The following is a 23873-nucleotide window of genomic DNA, read 5'->3' on the forward strand; positions in this document are numbered from 1 at the left end:
AGGTCTGAAGATGTTGATTTATTTCTGATTTTACAAATTTTAAAAAAGGCTTTCCATGGAGGGTAATTCATGACTTTAGCATTTCATCAAATATGCTTTTGTTAAGTGTGGTTGAGCAGGCACATTACTCAAGGTCATAAACTTTAAGTCAAATCACAGGCAACTGAGCAGCTCCTGTGCTTTTTCTATGGTCTCTGCACCTCCACAGAAGGCTAATTATTTTACAACAAAACTTGAGAAGTGTATTTTTTACCCTGGAGCCATATTTGTTCCTTTTTTTTACTATTTCTGTTTCCACAGCAGGAACTCTTGCCTGCAGTTCATATTTTCCCATCAGAACCACAGACCTTGAACCATTCATACACCAGCAAGAAGAATCATGTTGAAGGTAAATTACATCCTTAAGAAGCATTAACTTCTGAGTGATGTGAAATTTAAACCACAACAACAAAAAAAAACAACACAGACAGAGTTCAAAAGTCAAATAAGAATCAGAAGTACCTCTCAGCTTGCCTAGCTGTGGGTCTTTGAATGCTGCTGGCAAAAAAACCCCAAACCAAAACCTTACTGTCCTCTCACAACACAATCAAAATGTGCCAGAAAGAACGAGTGAAAAAACCCCAAACTAGTAAGCTGTATTTGCTAAACACTTGATCTATTTGTGTCCTTACAACTATAAGATGCATATATAACTATGGGAAATTATTAGATCATCCAGAGAACATCTCAATTTAAGACAGGATATTTCCTGAAAGTACACCTTTGGTTACCTTTCCAGATGCATTTACAACTCCTATGAATTAGACAACTTCCAGTTTTCTTCTGAAGATTAATCCCTAGTAGAGAATGAATGCAGTGGATCAAGAGACACTATTAGGACAAGCAATTAAAAATAAATTTACCAACACTCAATGCCAACAGGCTGCTGGCTGACCCAATCACTAACCTGAAAGACAAAACATTGCAAAAGCTCCAGGAGATGGAATTATACTGGTGCTAAACCAAAACTCCAAAGTCTTCTTCACTGTACTGCCATAAATTTGCTGGCAACTTATTTAATATCTCTACATCTCTGCTCTACAGCTTTCTAGAGGAAGAAAAGAATAAACTCCATCTGATATGAGACAGGCAATAGCTGGGGGCTACCACTACCAAATGTCAGGGAAAGGACTTGAAACACTTACAATCCATTATACTCATATTTACATTATGGATAGAGCAATAAAATTCTCATGTGAATATACAAAAAATTCAAACTGTCCAGCTTTGCCCAGAATTTTGCTGGACAAGAACTCTGCACATAATGTGCACGTTGCCAGAACTCAACAGTCTCCTGGAAAAAAAAAAAAAAAGAAAAAAAAAGCCTTAACCTCTTTGCTTGTACTAAGGTAGGCGCATATTGCTGGGTTATTTCAGCATATAAGCTGTTTGAATTAACTTTTACATTGAATATAACTTTCTTGACTCCTATGGATTTTTTTCTTCATCAGTGTAAAACTTGCAGAAAAACAGTCCTGCAAAAGTAAACAGTTTTATATTCTAAGCAACAAATCAGATGGCTGTGATGAAAACCATTATTATTACATCAGCTCCATTCTTAGGACAAGCCCCAAGATGTGCTGACATCAAAAACAGAAGTCATGGAAATACAGAAACAAAAGTCTCAGAGCACTATTTTGTACAAAAATAGATATTCCTATTTTTAGGAGGAAAAATAAAACAACAGCAAATGTATTGCTGAACTGTGACTGGTGTGGAAAAGGGAGTTCCCTGACTATATAAATTGTCAGCCTCACCCAAAATAAAGCAAGTGGGTTGTTTTCATTTGTTTTTTTTCTTTTTACGTCTGTTAGGACCAAGTGACCCTCTTAAGGGAGGTAAAGTCTATTTTAATCTCTTCAGTTGTCCTGAAGCTCTGATTTTATCTGTGTCAGTTCTACAGACTGGTCCTTCACAAGTACCCCTGAACCCAACCTTTAAGCTGTTTCCTACTCTTGGCACTTTTCTGAGTATGTCTGAGGGACAACAATCACATATGCTGGAAAAGAACTTCCTGTGCAGAAAAAAGACTCACACCCCCAAAAACTTGGGATTAGACGAAAAATGCCTGATACAATATCATGTGCCAGCAGTTTTCTGTTCAGGAAATCAGGCATTGAAAGTAGTGTCATAAAAGACAGCTGAGCTAAAGAGAAAAGAAGTCCCACACTTTCCTTTCCTTCCAGGTATTACAACTGCCTCTGGTAAGAAAAGAAGGGAGCTCAGCAACTGTACTGGGATAGAAAGAAACTATAACATGTAATAGCGCTCCAGGTGCTGAAAGCATTCACTTTCCAGGAGCTGGAACACCTGGGGATCACACATGGCTCTCCCAGGGCAGCCAAAATGCACACACTGCCTTGAGTCAGCGCTGAGCAAAAGCCCATCGTGAAATCCATGAAACCTCTTTGGACACAGTGAAATCAAATGGTAAGGATGCTCCAAATGCAGCTCCATCCTCCTCCAAGCACTACATACAGCATTCCTTTGTACAGCCTTGGCTGCAAGCCCACTGGTTTCCCACTTAATGCTGAAATGAGCTGCAAAGCTTTTATGTTTGTGGAAGCACATTGAGAAAGTGCCTGAAAAGTGCCAGTAGATGTCTGAAATGCCACCAGCCTGTACCATCTTAAAATCATATGCAGCATTAAGAAAAGACTGATAAGGAAGACTCATATAAAACAGGTTTAACAAGCCCAATTTAATAAAAGAAATTAATTTATAACTACTGCAATCTTTCTCCTTTTATGATGACCAAATATGGGTACACAGCATCAGCTTTTAGCAAGGCTGGAAGAAGGGGAAAGACTTAACAGTTGGTCACATTTAGTCAGACAAAGCTGGAAGGAGGCAAAAGGATAATAATTTAGTCATGAAGAAACTCCAAAGACCTAGAAAAGCATGGCAGCCTCCAGAGATGGGGCTTGCCAAAAGGCTATTTTGGGGACAGATAGGGCTACAAAGCTGCTATTAAACTTCAATCCCTAAAATAAACCCATAAACTCAGAAAATATTTATCTGTAAGGGTGGCAGCCCAATAAAAGTTTTATGAATGTTTTAAAACTGCCCTGTCAAGGGGCTAGCTGCTCAGTCACCTCCCTCCCTCCTAGAAAAACAACACAAGCAAGAAAGTTAGGCCCACGTGTCAGGTTCCCAAGCAGGAATGACAGGAGAGCCTGAAAAATGGCTCTGCACCTCGTGCACCCTCCCATGAAGGCAGCAGAGCACACACATCCCTGCTGGGACAGCTCCTGCCACAGCCAACAGCAGCAGCTCTGCACCACCAGCCAGCCCCACACACCGGCCCTGGCTTCTCCTCTCCTTCCTGGCACTCACTGCATGCTGAGCAAGGAAATCAGTGAACATGAGCAAGGAACACCATGGATGATGGGGAAATACAAACCCAATCCGGTTTTAAAGGTTAATTTCTGAACTATTCTTGGATCCAGAGATGGCAATAGCATTTGGTTTGTGCTGCCCAAATGAACCAGCCACTGTTAATTTGGCAATGGCTTAGAGATGGACAGTGGGCAAAGTGTAGAGGATCAAGAAGTCCACTGTGGACTTTCCATGAGTCCAATTTTTATTAGCACCTAAAGGCTTTAGAGAAAAATCAAGCAGAAGTAATGCATGAATTTAGGTAAAAGAACATAAAATTCATTTACAAAACGGTAAAGTGTTTGTAAACAGTGAAGTTTACAAACTGTTTGTAAGACTGTGTGAAGTCTGGAACACCAGACAGAAGAGAGATGCTGCTTTTCCCTCCTACCACATTTTTTTTTCCTCTCCCATTCCCCACCACCAAATCTAAAAACTCCACACAAAGCTTAGCCAGAGGAAGCTTGGCAAATTCCTCAAAATCCAGGGGAGGAATAATCACTGGCAGCAAAATCAAAATAGGATGAAAGATAAGAACAAGCAATGAAAAATTGTTTGCAGCCAACTAGACTCTCAGTGCTCACATGCAGAATTTGCCATGACAGTAATTAGGTCCAATTCAAAACAGCTTTCAAAAAAAAAAAACTGAACTACAGTTTGTACACACTTAGTCCACTCTTTCTAAGCAGCACCATCCTACATGGTTTCTTCAATTTCACTTTCAAGTAAAATGCTTATAGACTTAAAACCAATACAAAATGCCCAAAGAAAATAACCCAACTCTGTGGCAGAACAGAGGGTGTGATGTGCACTCATACAATGGAGCACACACAGCTCCCAGGCTGGGGGTGCAGATGTGAGGCTGTGGCCAGCCCAGGGATGGTTGGCAATGCAGATGTTTCCTGTCACCAGTGTCATGTTTGTGCTGTTACAGATTTATGTTTTTTAATGTATTGTGTTACTCCATCTATCTTAGTGAATTGTCCACCTTGTAAAATTCTAATTATATTATTTTCTTCTCGTTATCTGCATTATCTAAAATTATTTATACTATTATAACCTTGGTTTCAAACACTGGTTATAAACATTGTTACAACAGTTATGAGATCGGAGCTCCTATACATACACACAAAGAGATGAATAATTTACTTTCCAACTGCTCTGAAATGCTGGGACATGATTTTGTTTCCCCAACATGCTTCGCTAGCAAAAATTAAAAAAAAAAAAAACAAAACCCCAACAAACTAGAGGGACAAGATCCAATCTGTCTTCCCCTGGGACCTCAAAGCAGCAGCTTTCCTGAAGATGGCACAACACTGTCCTGAATCTGAAGCTTTGTTGGCCACTTCTTCCTGGGGGCGTGGAGCAGTTGCTGAGGCAGAGTTTGGCAGGAGTAAGTGCTCTGTTAGATTAAATTTCAGCATAATGTTCTTGATAGGAATCGGAGCACCATCCTGAGAGTGCAACGCGAGGGTAAAACGCCAGCCATCAAGATGGATGGTTTGTTTTTATTTTTATAGAGATTTTCTAAACCTCAACTTTCACCTCTTAGCCCCCTCCCCCTGCTGTTCTCAGTCACCTCCAATACTCCATCTGTCCGCTTCATTTAATAGAAACCTATATTTCCTAGCTAATGGATGCATTTGGCTAAGAAGATAATCTCTTTGTGTTCGCTTCAGTTGCCACATTCTTGTTATCATATTAATACTGATTAAATACGAAACCCAGCATTGAAGTCAGACCCCACACATCATTTAAAAGCGACAAGATGTTCATATTTTGGCACTCTGAAACCTCAGCCAGCATGGAAGTGACCTCTCCCCCACTCTGAACACCTTTCAGCTGGGATGCCATCCATGTGGATTTGTACAGGACAGGGTGCTTTAGGAGCATTGTCCTACTTGAGAACACCAGACCAAGTTCAGGCTTCCTCAGAAGCTCTAGGAGTGCCCAAACTGATCTCAAGGAAATGAAGACACTGCAGGTCAAGCAGCAGAACACTGAGGGTTACAGGACAGGAAAGGTCCGTTCAGATCTCTGCTCTCTCAAAAATGGCCATTAACAGCCCATGTTTGTGCCTCAGTTTCCCCATCTGTATAAGAGGATATTTCACAAGCTGTGCTGTAGGTGTGCAGCCAGTTTATTAATGTCTGTTTGGGTCTGCACAGCTACAGACTGAAGCTGCTGCAGAAAAATGAAGTACGAATAACCAGACATCAAATCAGCAAAAACTAATTCAACAAATTCTGGGATTTATGCCAACTTTGTAACATGTCACATTTTAAAATCAGCCAGTCCCACATGTGATAAATCACACTTCTAACCCTGAGCAAAGCCATCCTCAAGTTCCAGAACAACTCTACTCATCAGAACTACACTGCAATAAGACCCAGATGAATTTGTACCATTCCTTTCTCATTTCTCATGTGACCATCATCATCCTCCTCTGTGGAGGAGGAAAACTGGGACAGAACAGCTATGGAAATGAGCCTAATTAGATGCATGCTTTAACTCTCTGTATTGTTCAACATGTAACCATCACTAATTTTTTTAATGAAAAATTATTAACTTAGCTACTTACTTATTTGTGGTTTATGGGGTTTATCCTATTCAATTTAATGGGCTACCACTGCAAGTCAACAGAAGCAGAAATTAGTAAGACAACCTCAAAGTTCTGGTCAAATTAGTCATGTATGTCACTGATTTCTCAGAACTGCAATCAGTAAGATCCTGAGTTGAATGTTGTAGGCATCTTTATGTGCAAACATCAAGTCTCAGTATGAAAGCACCGTAGTTACATGTGCAAATTATTTATGAGTTCCTGAAGACAGAGCCAGTGTTCCAACCACTCTGATTGCATCTACCTTTCTTGAGAGCAGGTCTGAGCTGCACACTGCACTCAGTCTGAGAGCAGGTCTGAGCTGCACACTGCACTGAGGCACTGCTTTTCCTCGAAGGCGATGCGACACCTCCTGAGCAGCTTTGGAGCAGACGAGGTTACAGCATGGTCAGGAAAGCTCCCTGGGGATGTCAAGAAGGCTAAGCTAACCTTCTGAGATCCGTATAAACAAACAACTGAACATGGAGAGCCTTGAACCCAGGGACTGCTGTTTATCTAACCCCTGAACTGCAAAAGACATCAATCCCTGCCTTATTAAAGAAATGCATACGCTAGCCAGACATGCCTGCTTGATCAGCCCTCTCCCATTCACAGCTTCTCCAGGGTCGGAGGAAGTTTCAACAGGCCCTGTTCCATAAATAAAATCCTTCTGGCTGGCAAGAGCTAAATTGCATCAAGACTGGCTCAGACAGCTTCAATGAGAAATAATTGGCAGGGGTGGGCTGAAATACCCTCCATCAATTTGCTTACAGATGGTCTCTTCCTCCTTTTCCTCCCCAAGCCAATTCTACCTGGTTCAGTGAAAGCAGCAGAGAATCCATAACGTGCTTCCACTTATTCTGTGTGTAATCTATGGATGTGTGTCCTGAAATCAAAACCTAGTATCTAATATAAGAGTAAAAGTTTTAAATACAGAGGCAATCAACAGGTCTATAACAGAAGATTCCCAACCATCGGCAAGCAAATCCAGGAAACTTCAGAGTGTGAATAACACAGACCTTTCTCCATCTTCACAAGATTTCCCTCATTTCTTAGCTACCCAAAAAGTAATCATTTGTGTACACTACAAATCCATCCTTTCATTATAATGATTAGAGAAAATAAAGCTATTCAACCAAACTCATTTGCAAAACTCTACAGTATAGTCTTCTTACAAGAATCAGTATTTATTAAAGCTCAAAATCTTACAGAGAAACAACATTTAAAATCTGTTGTTAATCTACCTATAATGTTTTCCAAATGCCAAATAAAACTTTTTTTCCTGTGCTTATAAGAAATAAGTTCTAAAAGAGACTCACTCCTGCTTTTACTCCGGCATATATTAACTCTGAAATCTAATCACATATTTAAGACTTAACACTAGTGAATTGCACAATGATCAACTGAACAGAAATAGTCAAATTGTAGTTTCACAAATGTTTCACAGATGTGAGACAATAATTTGATTTTTCACAGGAATAAATCATCAAATATTAAATTATATACGTATTTTAGTATTTTCCCAAAAAACCTTTCTATTTGGCCTTGGTCAATGGAAAAATATTCTTAAAAATATTCAGCTTCTCTTAAAAGGAAGAGTAGCTCAACAGAGAGCCTGGGTCAATAAACCCAAGCTTAAATTTCAATTCAAGTGAAAAATAAAAACACTGATAATTCACTGAATAAGTCAATCTTTCTCTGAATGCGCACAATTTCAAGACAGAAAAATAAAACCCATAACTAAATCCAATTACATTATGTCCTCAAATTACTCACTTCAGAGCGTAACAAGGAAAATACCAAGAAAAACTAGGGGAAAAAAGTCTGGGATTGGGGAAGCACGCATCAATTTCCACATGAGCTCCAAAGGGACTATAATCTTTGAACATCTTCTGAGGAGGTACTTGTGAGAACAATCCATTGTAATGAGCCATGAAAAGAAAATCCCCAGTTCATGATATACAGCCTGCTCTCCTGTCAGCAGGAACTTGCATTCCTTAGCACATTTTCAGTTCTCAATAAACATCTTCTTTCTCTTATGCTGCTTGGCAGAGCCCATGTTACCATTGTGGGAGCTTGAGAAGATAATTCATTGCAATCATAAGGAAAACAAATGGATATTCTACAGGCTGCATTCATGTTGTAATACCAATCCTGATGAGCTGATACTTCAGTCCCTTGCCTAGCACATCCATACATCAACTGGCTATGTTAGGGAGAGAGAACTGTTCTTTCACAGACAGAAAACTCAGGTTTTCTGAGTGCTCTGAGGAGTAAATACATACCTGGCAGCAAACTTGTACTGAATTAAAAATCCTCAGGTGCACAGCAAAAATCCTGCACCACAGAAACAATGTTCTTCATTTACATACAATGACACAGTTTAGGATGGAACAACAAAGTAATCAAAGGGATGGCACAGGTCCATCTTCTTGGTTCAGGGTTCTGCATATATATATATATATATACACACACACTATATATATATATATATATATATATATATATATACACACATCTCATTAAATATACCCTAAAAAGCAGCACAGGCTGCTCTGGGTTGTGTGGGAAAGGTCAGGGGAAGGGGCTGCAGAAGTGAAAAAGAGGCAAATGGTCAAACAGACAGGGAATTGAGTGGGGAGGGGAGAGTAGAAATGGATTAGGGTAAAACATCAACCTGGATAACTCATCAGTTGTAATAGAAAAGAAGAGGTTCTCTGAATCACCTAATTGTCTTGATTTGCTGGAGTAGGTGAGGGGGATGAGGGGAAAGTGGTGAGGGGAATTGAGGGCTCAGAGGTTTAAAAAAATATTGTCAATAAAACCCATAGTACAAAAGCATGCAATATGGAATTCTTGGAATTGAAGTTACAACTTCAGATATTACAAGAAAGACTTTTCTAAGCAGGATGATGGTCTTCTCTACTTTTCCTGTAAGTTTTATTCCATGTATTAAGTACTTTGTAAGGTATTTTTTGCAATTTTCTTCTAAATGCAGAAATACTGTACAGGCAGGAAATGCTTTTGTTGCTTATGTATAGCATTATACAAAATCATGTTACAGCAGAGCCCTCCCCATGAAAACAGGTCTATTGAAGCTCCAGTTATTTCCTATTCTTTATTAAACACTCAAATTCCTTTGTGAAAACACAAACCAAAGACTCCTTCACACAGACTTCCTTGAAATCAATGCACACTATTAAGAACAACTATTTTTTTTTGTCCCCAAACTCAAAACATGGATCAGGCTCTCAAGGTTAACGTCCTTGTCACACAACAGTTCTCATACCCTGTGCACTGGCCACTGTTGTGAGTCGATACTTCAAATACTCTACAATTTGCAAACCACAAAGCTCTATGCCTCCAGGAAGCCCCCGTGGTGTATGTTTTTACTCAGACTTCAAAAAGCTATCAGAACAAACACTGGTGGAAAGGGAAGGTGAAAGGCCCCGGGGATGAACGATCAAAATCGAGTCAACGAGCACAAACAGTTTACAGAAAGGGAGAGAAATTTCATGGCAAGGGGGCAACCTGAATGCACGAGTGACCCTTGTGGAGACTTAAGAAGATCAAAGTTATGTAAAGGCTTGTAACCTAAGCATTTTCCACCCAAATACTGCAAAGCCATGAGTGAGAACTGTAACATCCAAAAACTAGCATCCCGTTTTGCACACAGGAAAGCAGAAATAAAGATGAAGGAAATAATTCCTTCTTTGGTATTGCATAAATAAACTACAGACCTGGGAACACAAAGTTTGGATTCATGGCTTCCACTTACTTTCTCCACATAAAGAAGTGGGGTCTTGGAGAAAGCTGCCCACTACAAATAGGACAGAGCAAGTTCCTCCTGACCAGCTCATCCTGAAACCCTTGGTCCACCTGTCCAGAGAGTACTTCAGCCATCTCTCACCAAAACCCATAACCCTTCAAAGTAAACTCCACCTAAAACATCAAAAGAAGCAACTATAAATTGTGTATATCCCCTGCATATTTTTTTGGACAATTTAAGGATCACTTTTAAAAGTACCATATTTGGGCAGTTTGGTCATGTACCTGAATTCCACATATTTAGCTGCAGTGATATCAGCTGAGCCCTCAGCAAGAAAAAGGGCCCTTCCTTCCCAGAAGGGCAATGCTTAACTGAGCAGCAGTAAACCAACACACATTTTTATGATGTCTTTTAACTCTTCAGAAGAAACTGTATTTTGTTCCTTCTGTACATTTTTCCAAGGCAGTCACTGAAGCATCCCAAACTTGCAAAGGGCAAGTATATGAGAACTAAGTATAAATATATATATATATATTCCCATTTGTTCTAGGAGAGACCAGATATTACCAAATTATTATTTTTTGATGCTGTAAGGTTGCTCAGCCAAACTGTATAAACACATAATAAAACTCACTGTTGGTTATATTCTTTTTTAAGAAAAAAAAGTTTTCACATTTGAAATTACTGAATTTGCAAAATGAAACACCTAAAAAGGACAACAACAAAAAACAGAAAGTAGCACATGCATCCTGCTCTTGTTTGCAGGATGTGTGGTACATTAAACTTCTGTACTATTTCATGAAAGCAAGAGCAATCATGTTGTTCCATGCCATGTTCTAATTCAAACTGTTTGCAACTTCAGCAGCATAAACCCAGTGAAGTCAAAATTACATGAAGAATTTGGTCTGTAAGAAACAGGACAACTGGGTTGTAGTGACTGTGCAAGGCATCTCCACTTTAAAATTAAAAATATCCAAAATAAAAATGCAGCAGAAATTTTAAAACACAAATATGGTGCTATTCTGAAATTGTGTGTTTATGGAACCATCACATATGCAAACAGGGTAGGATTGCTTTTATAAGGGAAATAAACTTGCTCAGTTTCTCATTTTGAATATTTAATTTTGCCTCCCACCCACATGTTGGATTTCTTCCTCCTTTTTTCTTCAAAAAGGTAACCTCCAGTAAAGGACCTCATTGAACAAAGGATTTCTGAGCAGGTGAAGCAAGACTCACCACAGCCCACCAGGCAGTTCCCATAACAGCAGCAAGGAGCCAAGAGGTGTTAGAGAATTTGGAAATTAAGAGTGATGTGGTGGCAAATACAACCCAGAACAAACACAGGCAGATGGAGCAATAAATTGACAATTTATTCCTGTTTGGCCACATCCCCTGCAGACATGCCCTGCCAGGGAGCTGCACTGGGCAATGGCCTCCAAGAGCTTACAGCTGCTGTTATAATTATTCAAAATTCAGCAAAGTAACAGCCCTAAATGTGCAAGATGCTTATTTTCTCCCAGGGAATGCAACTTTCCACAATAACTACATTCCCCCAAAATAACAAAGCCTGGATTAACTGGAAAGACTTACGACCACAAGAGACTCTACACAGAAGTAAGGTTATTATACACAGCAGCATTTCCAGCTCTCAGTTTTACCACAAATCTCAAGATAAGTGCACCTCTTTTGAAATTCCAGATCCTAAAAACATGCAACTGAGCGCAAATCTCAAAGTGTGCAACTGATCTCAAATCTTTGTTTAATTTATGTATCTAGCTCTTGTGGCTTAGGAGAATCTTATATATGACCTGAGTTTATCTAAGAAAAGAAACAATCTTTACAGATTTTTTTTTTCTTTTAATAAAAGGAAAATCATTCTTTGGGGGCTTACTTTCATGAGTACTTTGGACAGCTGACTACCAATGCCACTGCCAATTGAAACAACAACTGCTCAGTTTCAAAAATACTTGTAAAAACCCACAGTCGTCTCCCAAGCTCTTCCCACACTATCAGATCCTGATTTTATCCTCAAATTAAGATAAATAAATTCTATTATAGCAACTTTCTATTTTGCAACAGGGATTTGAAACTTAACTTCAGAATAACCAGTGGAGCAGTTGCTGTTCTTGGAGGCAAAAAAGGAAACTTAATTAGAAAGCACTTGGAGCAGACTATTTTGGCAGCTCAATTCCCAGTGGCCTCCATCTGCAGAGGGCAATCTCAGGCACAGAGCTAGACTGGATTTTCCCTTCATCTCTTCCTTCCAAGAGCTCACAATATTGCAGCACTAGAACATCCACAGGTCAGAAAAAATCACCTCTACCTTGCACATCCCTACAGAAGCCTGAAAATGCTGGTAAAAATATCTGAGGGCAAACCAAGCTGTCACTGGCATCCAGCTTCAGGGACCAAGAAAGATGGGCAGGGGATGCAGAAGCAGATGAATAAAGAACAGAAGCAAAGAGGAGAGAGGTGAGAGCATTAGCAAAAACTTAGTCAAAATGAAGAGAGGCTCAAATCCCATCTCTTGGAATTCTTTTTTAATTTTCTTATTAGGTTTTTTTCCCATAAATAGCACAAATAATTGATTTCATATTTACAGCAGGACTCCAGTAAAATGCAAAAAATAAAGGAGTTGATTACTCACCGTGGAGAAAAAAAAATCCCCCAGTAGAGGACAAGTCAGTTACAAAGCATCACCAAAACCAGCAAAGTTCCTTGTTGTGTCAGTGTGGGGAATGCAATCACCTAATTATACCTGCTATCATAATGCATCTCACAATGCAAAGATAATTAAGATTTGTTTTAATATCTAAATGCTTAACTTCACCACCTTGTCTTTTCAAGGTAATTGTCTCTATAGATTGAGGCAGCACCTACATCCTTACTGCTTTCCATATACAAAGAGCTCAGAAAAACAGAATACAGAAGAATAACAGAAACAAACTGAATATGAACCCAGGAGGCAGCAAAGCCCAGAATGAAAGCTCAGTTTGCTTTGGGGCTGAGCTCACACTTGTGCAAGTGTGAGGTGCTTTGCTACTCAGGGAAGCAGAAAGGGCTCAGAACACACTGCTCTTAAGTGCCACAACAGGCTGGTCAGAGAGCAAGAGAATGCTTCCTGAAGGCCACCAATAGCCCTGCCCTCGAGGGAGTGTGGTGGGCACTGGTGAGATGTGGGCTTCAGGAAATAAACACTGCAGTCACATCCTGTGGTGCAAAACCACCAATGTTCCTTCTGTTGCACTAATGGCACTTCCATTGAGCTCCTCTTGCCCAAGAACAGAACGGGTGGGTGGCAGTAAAATAAAAGGCTCCTTCTCACTCTTTTCAATGACACAGAGGCTCACTGTGTAGCCCATTCTGTACGCAACACAAGGGATTACACAGGAGCTGGACTCCTTTCTTGCAGACACACTCAAATGCTGCTACATCACCTGATGCCTGATAATTCCATAGTCCATGTCTGCTTGATGCCAGAAAAACAACCTGCTGGACAGATACTCTAGTGGAAACTTCAAATCCAAAGAGTCCTAACGTGCCCTGGGAGCAGCATCTGCTCCAGTGTGCAATGACCTGCTGCCTGTGGAACCAACCTCACTATCAACACATTCCCCCTCCAGAGCTCTCAGTGCAGAGATTCCATCCTGCAGCTCTGTCATTGCAGACAAGACCAGGATCTCCCAATCCTATCATGAATGAGGCAGACAGGCAGTTAGTAAGTTATTTCCTTGACTTCTGTTTTCATTCAGAAGGAATGTACACAAATTTTGACTTTGATTCCACAAGAACTCTCTAAAGTCGATAAATCTGGTTATTCAGCTTCAAAGGTCAATATGGGCTCACATGATGTCACCACTCAGAAGTAGGCTTGATTCCTTCAGGCCAACCTTTTTGTGCAAATGCAGTACAAATTCCCTGTTCCTATGTGGTCACCAGGACTTGCACATCACTACAGTTTAATCTGCTCAAGAGGGGATCATACAGGGAGTGATGCCTCTCTGGCAACAATCCTCTCCCAGCCTCTGTCCATGCTGCACCAGCCAACTCTCACAAAAAGGAGAGAAGGAGATTTATGCCTGAAGTACCCCTTAAGGATTTTAGGTTTTGTTTGGTTTAGAGGGTAGGGGAAAAGAGACTGTGAAAGAACAAGCAGAGCTAATCTCCAGCTTTTAAATAAAACACAGCTACACAGATTTCTTTGCCCTTGGGCTTTTGTTTTTCCTCTTGACTGAAATCCTGCTCAGCCTCACCTGATACTGAAAGGGATGGCAACCCACCAGACCCTTGCAGCCAACAATTTTTTATTTTCCTTTATTAAAACAGAAGCCAGGCTGGGAAAACAAGGACATTAAATGTGCCTAAATTCCATTTGGCCTAAGAGAAGATTATCCTATTCTAATGCAACACAAGCAAAGAATTCCAAATGTCAAGATCTCCCACAAAAAAGGTATGCTGCTCAGTGACAGGATGTTTAATTATTCTCAGTGCAATGAAAAGGTTTAGGCTGCCCCATTCCTACTGATGTCAGTAAGGAGTGTCCTCCAAATGACAGAGCTGGGAATATGACATTAACTACAGTCAACCATTTAAAGCTTGTCTCCTACAATTGTTAAGAAAAACCCAAACCCCTGAAAGTAATATTCCACAAATGCCAGCCACCTTGGAGTGTTGAGACCTACCTGAACAAAGTGACATGTGCCTTGAATCGTAATGAAAAAAAATCAAATATCAAAAAAGAATACAATTAAGATAGCTCTTAAGGAGGAGGGTACAGAAGACAATGTGATACACAAATTATTTTGCTGTTGTATTTTTCAATCTTCACTCAAGTTTAACTGCCCTCATGCTATTTAACCTCCAGTCAACTTCCTGGTTTAAGTGGAATCCTTAAAAATACAGAAAAGAAATTGAATTGCACTTTTAAACCCTCAGTTTTTAACTGGAATTGAAATCATGCAGAGTGGTGCTGTTCATGTACAGCTCTTACATTATAGCTCTCCCACTATGTCATTAAGTACTTTGCAAACCAGTGGGGAATCTCATCCAATTGAAAAAGCAGCAAAATATAAAAACACCACAGATGCACCAAATCCATAATATGCTAAGGGGGAAACATATTCTGTATTTCCACCCTTAATTTCATATGTAAGAATACAAGGAATTGTCAAGAATAAGACACCTTGCTGAATTCTGACCACTGTATGTCCTGTTATGGACACTGCAGGAACCCAGAGGTGAGGGAGAAGAACTGTGCTGTCACTTCAGAACAGACCTTTATGGCACACTCAACCCCTCTTACCCTGACAAGCAGTGGAAACAGTGAAATGGACTTGTTCTCCCAACTGCAAGGCAAAAAGTTACTGGCAACAAAAGGCAAAGTCATAAACCAGTTTGTTTTCAACTGTTTTAAGAAACCCAAAACTCCTGTTATCCTGTATGGCTAAAAAGAACAGAGAAGCCACAAAGCTTGTACTCCAATATTCTTCCCATTTTTATCTCTTCTTATGAAAAGTGTCTTTTATTACATTTAAATTTGCTCAATTCAGAAACGCGTTCAGCTCTTAGGAGTGTTAGATATGCACTGCTTCTTTCACATTAAGAAATAAGGTGACTCTAAGTCACGTACAGCAATTTTTAGTCAAAAAGAGGAGAATGGTAGACACCTTGCAGTGCCTCAGAAAGGATGAACACTTCACTAGAAATTAGACAAAGACAGAAAGGAAAGTGAACCATGCCTGAGATATCACACATGCTCCAATTAGATTTTAAAAGTTGCTGCATTTTACAATAATCAAGCACATGACAAATGCAATGAGCCAAAACCAAAGAAATGGGCATGTCTAAAGTCAATCTTTTAGAAGATATCAAGACACAGAGCAACAGCTCATGATTTTGCAAACCAAGCACAGTTTTACAGGGTCAGTTCTTGGGTGAGAGACAGTTAAACAAAATCCACAATTAGCACTAAGTTATTCAAATGATTTGCTGAACTTTCCTCTCAATATCTTATCAACCAGCACAACATTCCTTGGTGCAAGGTATGTTGAAATAAGCATTTTCCAAAGACTGCCATTGTTAGCTTTTAATTCTTTAGAAGAAGACACTCAAGCATACAGTCCTTGCCTCCCCAAACTTGTTCTTGAACAATATTTCTCACTCATTTGCCCTGTACAGTGTTCCATTTACAACTAAAACAGCGGCCACACATCACCCACCTCAGCAAGCAGAGCTCCATCAGTAGCTGGCTCCCTCATCCACACAAAACAGGTCTTTAAAAGCAGTGTAGTTTAAATTGCCTTTCAAACCCCGTTTGCTTTTTAAGCAGCTTGTTAAACTACACAAAACTCTCTTGTGAGTTTAGAGATTATGTTCCCCTTTTTATGCATTTGATCATGCAACCAGTCTGGAAAGGAAGCGTCATCCTGTCAATTAACAGGCCTTGAAACTTTGCCTTCAGTTAAAGCACAAACAGCTCCACAACTGAGCCCTACAGAACAGCAGATCTGCCAGCAAATACTTTTTTTTTTTCCTTTTAGATGCTGTTGCAAACATTCTAGAAAGGTTATGCCTTGTCATTCAAGCAGTAAAAGTATGCCTGGACAAAAAATCAGAAGTGAGCTGAAAAATAAATTGTACTTCCACCCACCACCCTACTGCCTGCCTGTTTTACCCTGCACTAGCAAACATCCAGGCAAACTACACAAAAATATTGTCAAACTGGAATACATCTTCATCTGCAAAGATGATCTGGCAGCGCAAGAAATCTCTGCTAAATAACATCTTTCAATAGTCAAGTTACACTTTATTTCATGTTATTAAGCTTTGCTTCCACCTCCTTGGACCACCCTAAGGGATTCTTCTCCATTATGTTCTTCAAAATACTTGTGGATAATAATATCTCCCACTTAGACATCGTTTAGCCAAGTTTCATGCATTTCTTTTCATCTTCTTTCCCTCATAAATCAATCCCTTCAGCCTCTCCAGCATTCTTGCTGCTCTTCCCTGAACTTTTTCCAAAGTACTGACATCTTTCAGCAACTGAGGAACTTCCAATTGCATGCTGTACTCTAGATGTGCTTTTTGTACTCTAAAGAGAGATAATTATGTCTTTTCAAGAAATATTAATGCTCTAAGCCTGGAATAAATCTAAATCAGGAATTTCATTACTTTGGGTTTTTTTTTCCAGAATGGACAATAGTTATCCTTGTTTCACAAAGCAGAAGAGCAGAGAGAAGTATCTGACTTATTGCTGCACACAAGCAGTGCCAGAGTAAGAAACAGATCCACATTCTGCCATTCCCAGCTGAGTTCTGCCAAGTTTCAGCCCACAGATGACACAAGACAAAGTTCCCAGGATGATCCGTAGCAAACACAAGCCATTTCCCAAGAGAGCATGGAAGAACATTTGGGGAGCCCAACACTTGCCCATGTGAGAGGTGTTTGCACCAGTGGGACCATGCAGCACCCTAAGATGTGCCATGGTCTATTATCACCTTTAGTAGTCAGAACACAAATCTCTGATGGATCTCTTTGAATTTTACTGCCATGGAGAGGTTTGTTTCTAGAACCAGGTCAACTAGCTGAACAAACTCAATTCTAGGGTTGAGTGGTTTTAAATATGAGAGGACTGATGACTGCCAGGCTGAGGCAGTACAAGGCAGTTTTCAACCTGGACATTTCCTTTCCTTCCCTCCCACACCTTGATGCATTTCTGAAGGAATCACAGAAAAATAACTTTAGAAAAATTTAAAAAAAGGTCTACCCCAAAAAATATGAAAGAGACTGCATGAGAGGAGACAAGGATGAAAGATGAGGTGGGGGTGAGGGAGAGAGAAGTCTGACCAGTTAAGTTAAAAAAAAACAAAACAACCAACTCACAAACAGGGTGCAGACAAAGCAACACTGATCTAACAAAGGAATGTGAACTGCAGTTGACTCAAGCAGTATCACAGCAATGGCCCTCCCCCTACACACAAATCTCTGGAACTCCTAAAGAGACATGTTTTTAGGCTGTTTCAAATTCTGTGCCTCTTTTCCTTGATACCCTCAACCTGACTTAACTTACTGCCTTTTCTTTCCAGACAACAAGAGCACCCAAGTTTGACCCAGACTAAAGCAAAGCAAACTAAGTTGTATTATTCTGCCTACTTTAGAGAGGTATTAAATTCTAGCATTCTGCCACATATTCTTCTCATTGAAAGAATAAACCATAAAGGGTCCTCTGTTTCAAGGTCTGCTGTTGAACATCTGATGAGTGTAACCAAGATTAGATAATGAACACCTTGGTGAAAGGTATCACTTCTTCCCACTAGCTTAATGGATAGAGCAAAATGCCATTATCTAAATCTATATATAATTTTCTTAATGTAACTGCTGGTTCACAATTACAGTTCCTGCTTAAATCCACAAGGGTGCCAGAGACTCCTTATAAGGCTTCTCTCTGTCCCAGGAAGAACCATTTCCTCCATACAAATAAGTAGAAATGACAATGTAAATGCCCTCCTCCTGTTCTTTTTGTTCATCAGATCTTTCCCTCTGAGAGAGAAAAGTTACCAAGAACATTACAGAACTGCATTTTTAAGCAAGACACCATCTTGATTTTCAGCTTTTTAGCTCTAAGGTAATCTATGCATCATTTCATCACCTACCTAAAGGCACCTCAGTGAATCCCTACAATCGTTTCTATACCAGAAAACTGAAAGTAAACACAAATCTGCTGCAAACTTTTTCTTTAAATGTGAAGCGTGCTTGCTAATTAGGCTCTCAGACCTATTTGCAAAATCTAGCATTTGATTATAAAACTAGAAGTACAGCAAGGATAGAACACATGAGATATTTTATATAGTCACAAATTCTTATTCTGTGACAGGAAGAAGAAAAGAAACTTGCAGAGGGTCAAAATTAGAGCAGTTGCATCCCACTCTAAACTAAAAGGAAAGATAGTCCATCTTCTGCAAGGAATCAGGAAACTTCACCCTTCTCTGAAGATGAATGGCTATGTTGAGTGTTTGCTGCCATAGAATATTGTAATTTCTTTTCTCCACTTGTTCAACAGAAGCAATCTTGCTCATCTCCCTAAGAGGGTGGGGGATTAACTAGTGACAAATGGGCTGAAGACAAAACAGAAATACAAAAGTACTGCCTGGTATCCTTACAAATCTTATCCTGCAATCTGAGTTAAATGCAACACCTATTACTGCCTTTTGAAAAGGCTCAGAACTACTCTCCTGCCTTAAAAGAGGGAGGAAAAAAAACCCAATAAATGACACTTATAAACTCTAGCACCCATAATTTCCTATGCTCTAACCTAAGGAGGCATAAATCCTTCCTGTAATTCACCAACGATGAAAAATACAGTCACATATAATATTATAAAACCAGGAGACACGAGCAACAAAAAAACTCTCAAGATGTCCAAAACCCCATTTATCAAGCAGGTTTTGCTTGAAGGCAAGTTAGGTAATAACATGCAGAACAGAGCCAATTTAAGGAACTTGCATCCAATATACTATATTTAATAAGCAGCCACAGGTAAAAATGATTGCAGGTTTGCTTTCTTTTATTTGTTCCGAAGGGCTCTGGTGCAAATCATACATATATTAAGAGAGGAGAGATTACCACAAACCTCTCTGGGCACAGCATGATTTCTGTGTTAGTGCCACTTAGCAAGAAGGCATTTTGAGACCCGAGTTTGTTGACACAGGGGAGGTGGCTTCAGGCCATTCAGTCTCACACTGTAAGTCAGCCACCATCATGTAATTGGAAGAGGTACAGGCCCCACCAGATCACTGCTCCAACTGGGTGTGAGCTCATTCAAAACTTCAGGAGATCACTGGTAGCACTTCACCTTGCAATATGGAAAGTTCCTCCACACTGGACATAGATTGTTATTAGTTACTGCTAACACCTACCTGGAATTCGGATTTTGAATTTACCACTTTGTCCAAAACCACCATCTATTATTCCATCTTCTCCTGTAGACAGTTTCACCTTCAGACCCACAAAAATCTGGATGTTTGTTTCCTTTTTAAACAATGAACGACCAATCACACTGTAATCGTCCATCGCCTGCAAACAAAAAATAAGGATTCATAAATCCACAAGCTAAAGTGACAAGAAATTGTCCATGTTATGTGCCAAGTTTGGCAACTTCTACCACTCCACCTTTCACAAACCATTTCCCCCAAATGAGCAAAACTCTGTGTGAGTCATCTAAATTGCTGAGTTTAAGGCAATTTGTATCTAAAACCATAGAAGATTTTATGAGCTAACACATTTCTGCTTCTACCTCCCTTATCAAACTATAAGAAAAATAAAACCTACATCAGAACATGGTGTAAAGATTAGTTAATTAAAATATTTTTTCTGCTTTGAAACCTTTCCATAAAAGTCACTGAAGTACCTGTGCTGACAAAAAGTTTATTCCATTATTTATTCTACAGCTAAGCACATTATCACCTACATAAACATTCTTTCTCTTAGCTCCAGACCTGCACTCCAACAGTTGCACTTCCAAAGAAGTGACACAGCTTCTAAACAGAGCCTTTTAAATACTCACCTTTACATACATATTGATTTGTTAAACCAAAAGCCTTATGACCACTGTATCCAATTTTAATTTCAAGGTTTGTAACCCAGTGGGAAGAACCATTCCAAGTTGAATTGTTAATTAAGCTATCAGGAACAAGAGGCAGTGAGGTTGGTGGGTAAGGCAAGATAAACAACCCTCCCTCAGGCATTACAGAGTATAAGGTGCAGTCAAGTGAGCCTAATCCTGTAGGTGTGAATATCCTTGTACACCCACTGCCTGCAGTTACTCTACCTTGTAGATGCAGAAAGAACATTTATTTATCAGAATAAATATGGGGATATTACTTCAATCTTTCCAAGATTATTTTATGTGGTAAAAGTTGCAGCTCTTCTTCACATCTCAGGAATCATTTTTAGCTATACCTAAGGGTTGCAAAGACCAAAGTGACTTAGAACAGTAAAGAATTGCAATCAGTTCTGAACACTCCCCTTAATTCAGTTTAATTGAACTCAAAATATTGATGACTCAAAATATTGCTGGTTTATTAAGCAGCTGTCCTTCCCTGAAGCCTCCTCCATAAACTATAATGCGTATAAGGACTCAAATTCCTAGAATTGTTATTATTTTGTTACATATATATGCCTCCATTTTAATGCCAGTCTCAGTATGGTAGTAAACCTAGCATCAGAAATTTCATTTTTGTTTTATTTTAAACAGAACTTACTTGCTCAGCTATAAACAGTCCTGAAAGGATTGTGCAGTATTAGAGAGCACTGGCAGGACCTTTCCCTGTCCCAGACCAGGTGCAGGATGAGGAACATCCACAGCCCTTCTTGCTTCTGTCACGTGGAGATGACAGCAGGACAGGCAGCTCTGCTCTGGGCTGGGTGCAGCAGGAACACTCAGATGCTTCAACAGCACTCACTGCCCAAACTCCTCATCTTTAACCAAAATGACACATTTTTGGCTTTTTGTTGTGTCTGTCCTCTCCCACTGCTTCAAAACAGCTTGTGAACCATTGATGGCAGTATCACTGCTCAGCAACATTCTGGCTTAAATGCAAAACTGAACAATGTCTTTTCCTAGAGCCCCTGATAATAGGTGGAGGTTGAGAGGGGAGATAAGCTTTCAGGCACACTTGCCTTTCTTTGCCTAGCCTAGAAGAAAAAGAAGCTGTTAATTCCAACCTGAGGAAGAACTTACATTCTCAAAAGCTAATTTTTTTTCCTGTTACAGTGGCTGGAGAAATTCAAATGTTACTTCATCCTATAAATCTTTTATTCCTAAAACAAGAATTTCAAAACTGTTCATCCCACTTGTCCACTGCTGGCTAGTGTTTCTTTCCCCTGTGTTTGAAATACAGATGGTACAATAAGCTCCAGGGAGGATCTCTAATATATCTATTATTTTTGCAGTTATCCCTCAAATGGCACAGGAAGCCAAGTTAAAAGGCCAACATCTTTCTAAACATCTTTTATTTTTGCAAGAGCACTTCAAAGTTATCTTTAACTTAATTAAAAATGGAATTATGGGATGAGCAATCATACTAGGCTAGCATGGCTCAGTTTAGAGCCTCACCAGCAAGGCTGTCAGAAACAACTCCAGTGACTTCTGTGAGCAAGTGTTACAGGCATCAAGTGCCTTAGAGTAAACCAGCAATGATAACCTTTAAAAAAAACCTTTAAAAAATAGAGTATTAGAACATTTAAAAATTGAGTATTAGAACAGAAACTCCATCAGCATTCAGTTATGCCACACTCACGTAAAACCTTTGAATTAAAAAAACCTTATCTTTTATAAAGAAAGGTGCTTTTTAGGGTCTTGCTCTTGTACATTCAGTTTAGGAGAGTAACCAAGGACTCCAGCTGCACTGTTCTTTTCACTCCAATGGTCACAGAATCACTGGGTTGGAAGAGACCTCTAAGACTGAGTCCAACCCATGCCCTAACACCTCAACTAAACCATGGCACCAAGTGCCACATCCAGTCCTCTTTTAAACACATCCAGGGATGGTGACTCCACCACCTCCCTGGGCAGACCATTCCAGTACTTTACCACCCTTTTTGTAAAAAACTTTTTCCTAATATCCAGCCATATTTCCCTTGGCGCAGCTTAAGAAAGCTGTGTTCTCTCATTCTGTCAGCTGCTGCCTGGAGAAAGAGATCAACCCCAGCTCACTACAGCCCCCTTTCAGGGAGTTGTACAGAGTGATAAGGTCACATCTGAGTCTCCTTTTGTCCAGGCTGAACACCCCCAGCTCCCTCAGTGGTTCCTCACAGGGTTTGTGTTCCCAGCTCCTCTCCAGCCTCGCTGCCTCCTCTGGACGCGCTCCAGCATCCCAAGGTCCTTCCCAATCTGAGGGGCCAGAACAAGGTGCAGCCTCACCAGTGCCCAGTACAGGGGCAGAACGACCTCCCTGCTCCTGCTGGTCACACTGTTCCTGGCACAGGCCAGGATGGCCTTCTTGGCCAGCAGGGCACATGCTGGCTCATGGTCACTCGGCTGTTGACCAGTACCCCCGGGTTCTTTTCTGCCTGGGCACTGTCCAGCCACACCACCCCCAGCCTGTAACACTGCAGGGGGTTCTTGATTATTTTGTGGCCAAAATGCAGGACTCGGTGCTTGGACTTATTAAACTTCGTCTTATTGGACTCTGCCCATCCATCCAACCATTCCAGGTCTCACTGCAGAGCCCTCCTACCTTCCAACAGATGGACACACGCTCCCAGCCTAGTGCCATCTGCAAATTTACCAATGAAAGACTCAGTCCCCTCATCCATGTCATCAATGAAAACATTAAACAGAACTGGCCCCAGCACAGATCCCTGAGGGGCTGTGGTCCCTGTGGTCCCTGGCTGCCAGCTGGATGCAACATCGTTCACCACCACTCTCTAGGCTCGGCCATCCAGCCAGTTATTAACCCAACTTGTTAAAAAAAACCCCTTCCTTTAACCAATGAATACATTCTGTAAGTATCACCACGATTCCTTGGGCATCTCTACAGGCCATTAGAAACAAAATCACTTTAGTGGTGCTGAGATAATAAGTGATCAGTGACTTGCCTGACTGGCTGTTTGGAATAAAACCTCTATGACCCAAAGTATCTGTCTCACACACTAAATACTACACACCCCATCCTGTGCCATCCTTGCCCTCCTGTGAGCCTATCACCAATTTATCCCTGACAAAGACAAAACTAGAGAGTGCCTGTCCTAACAGGAACTAAGATAACTGGATCAGTCTTTGCATTAAAATAAATGAGTGTAGCAGAGAATTGCTATGAAGGAAAGCTCATTTTCTCAACTTTAAGACTGCATTAGAAAATAATAAAAGAAAAAGAAAAATTATATTTTTGGTTTAGCTTTGCTTTTTAAAAACGGAAAGAAACGCATGTTGTTCTCTCTAACTGAAACTCAACACTTCCAATTACTTTACCAGCAATTTACCTCCAATCGCGGGATTTTAAGTTAATCCCCTTTGAGTTCTCAGAACATCTACAATGGCAATCACTTTGCCTATTAGCTGAACAGCCTTTCGGGAGAGCTTTCTGCTTT

The 23873-nt window shown here is 40.2% G+C and overlaps 1 protein-coding gene across 2 annotated transcripts in view; it reads right to left on the minus strand.

Moving 5' to 3' along the window:
• EEFSEC (eukaryotic elongation factor, selenocysteine-tRNA specific) overlaps positions 1-23873 on the minus strand; it is a 120800-nt gene that overhangs the window by 20878 nt on the left and 76049 nt on the right. For both annotated transcript variants that reach the window (XM_063164770.1, XM_063164768.1), the window contains exon 6: positions 19700-19856. In XM_063164770.1, the coding sequence (XP_063020840.1) occupies positions 19700-19856 (157 nt within the window). The remainder of the gene's footprint in view (positions 1-19699; positions 19857-23873) is intronic.

Source organism: Melospiza melodia, chromosome 10 (assembly GCF_035770615.1).
Source record: "Melospiza melodia melodia isolate bMelMel2 chromosome 10, bMelMel2.pri, whole genome shotgun sequence".
NCBI lineage: Eukaryota > Metazoa > Chordata > Aves > Passeriformes > Passerellidae > Melospiza > Melospiza melodia.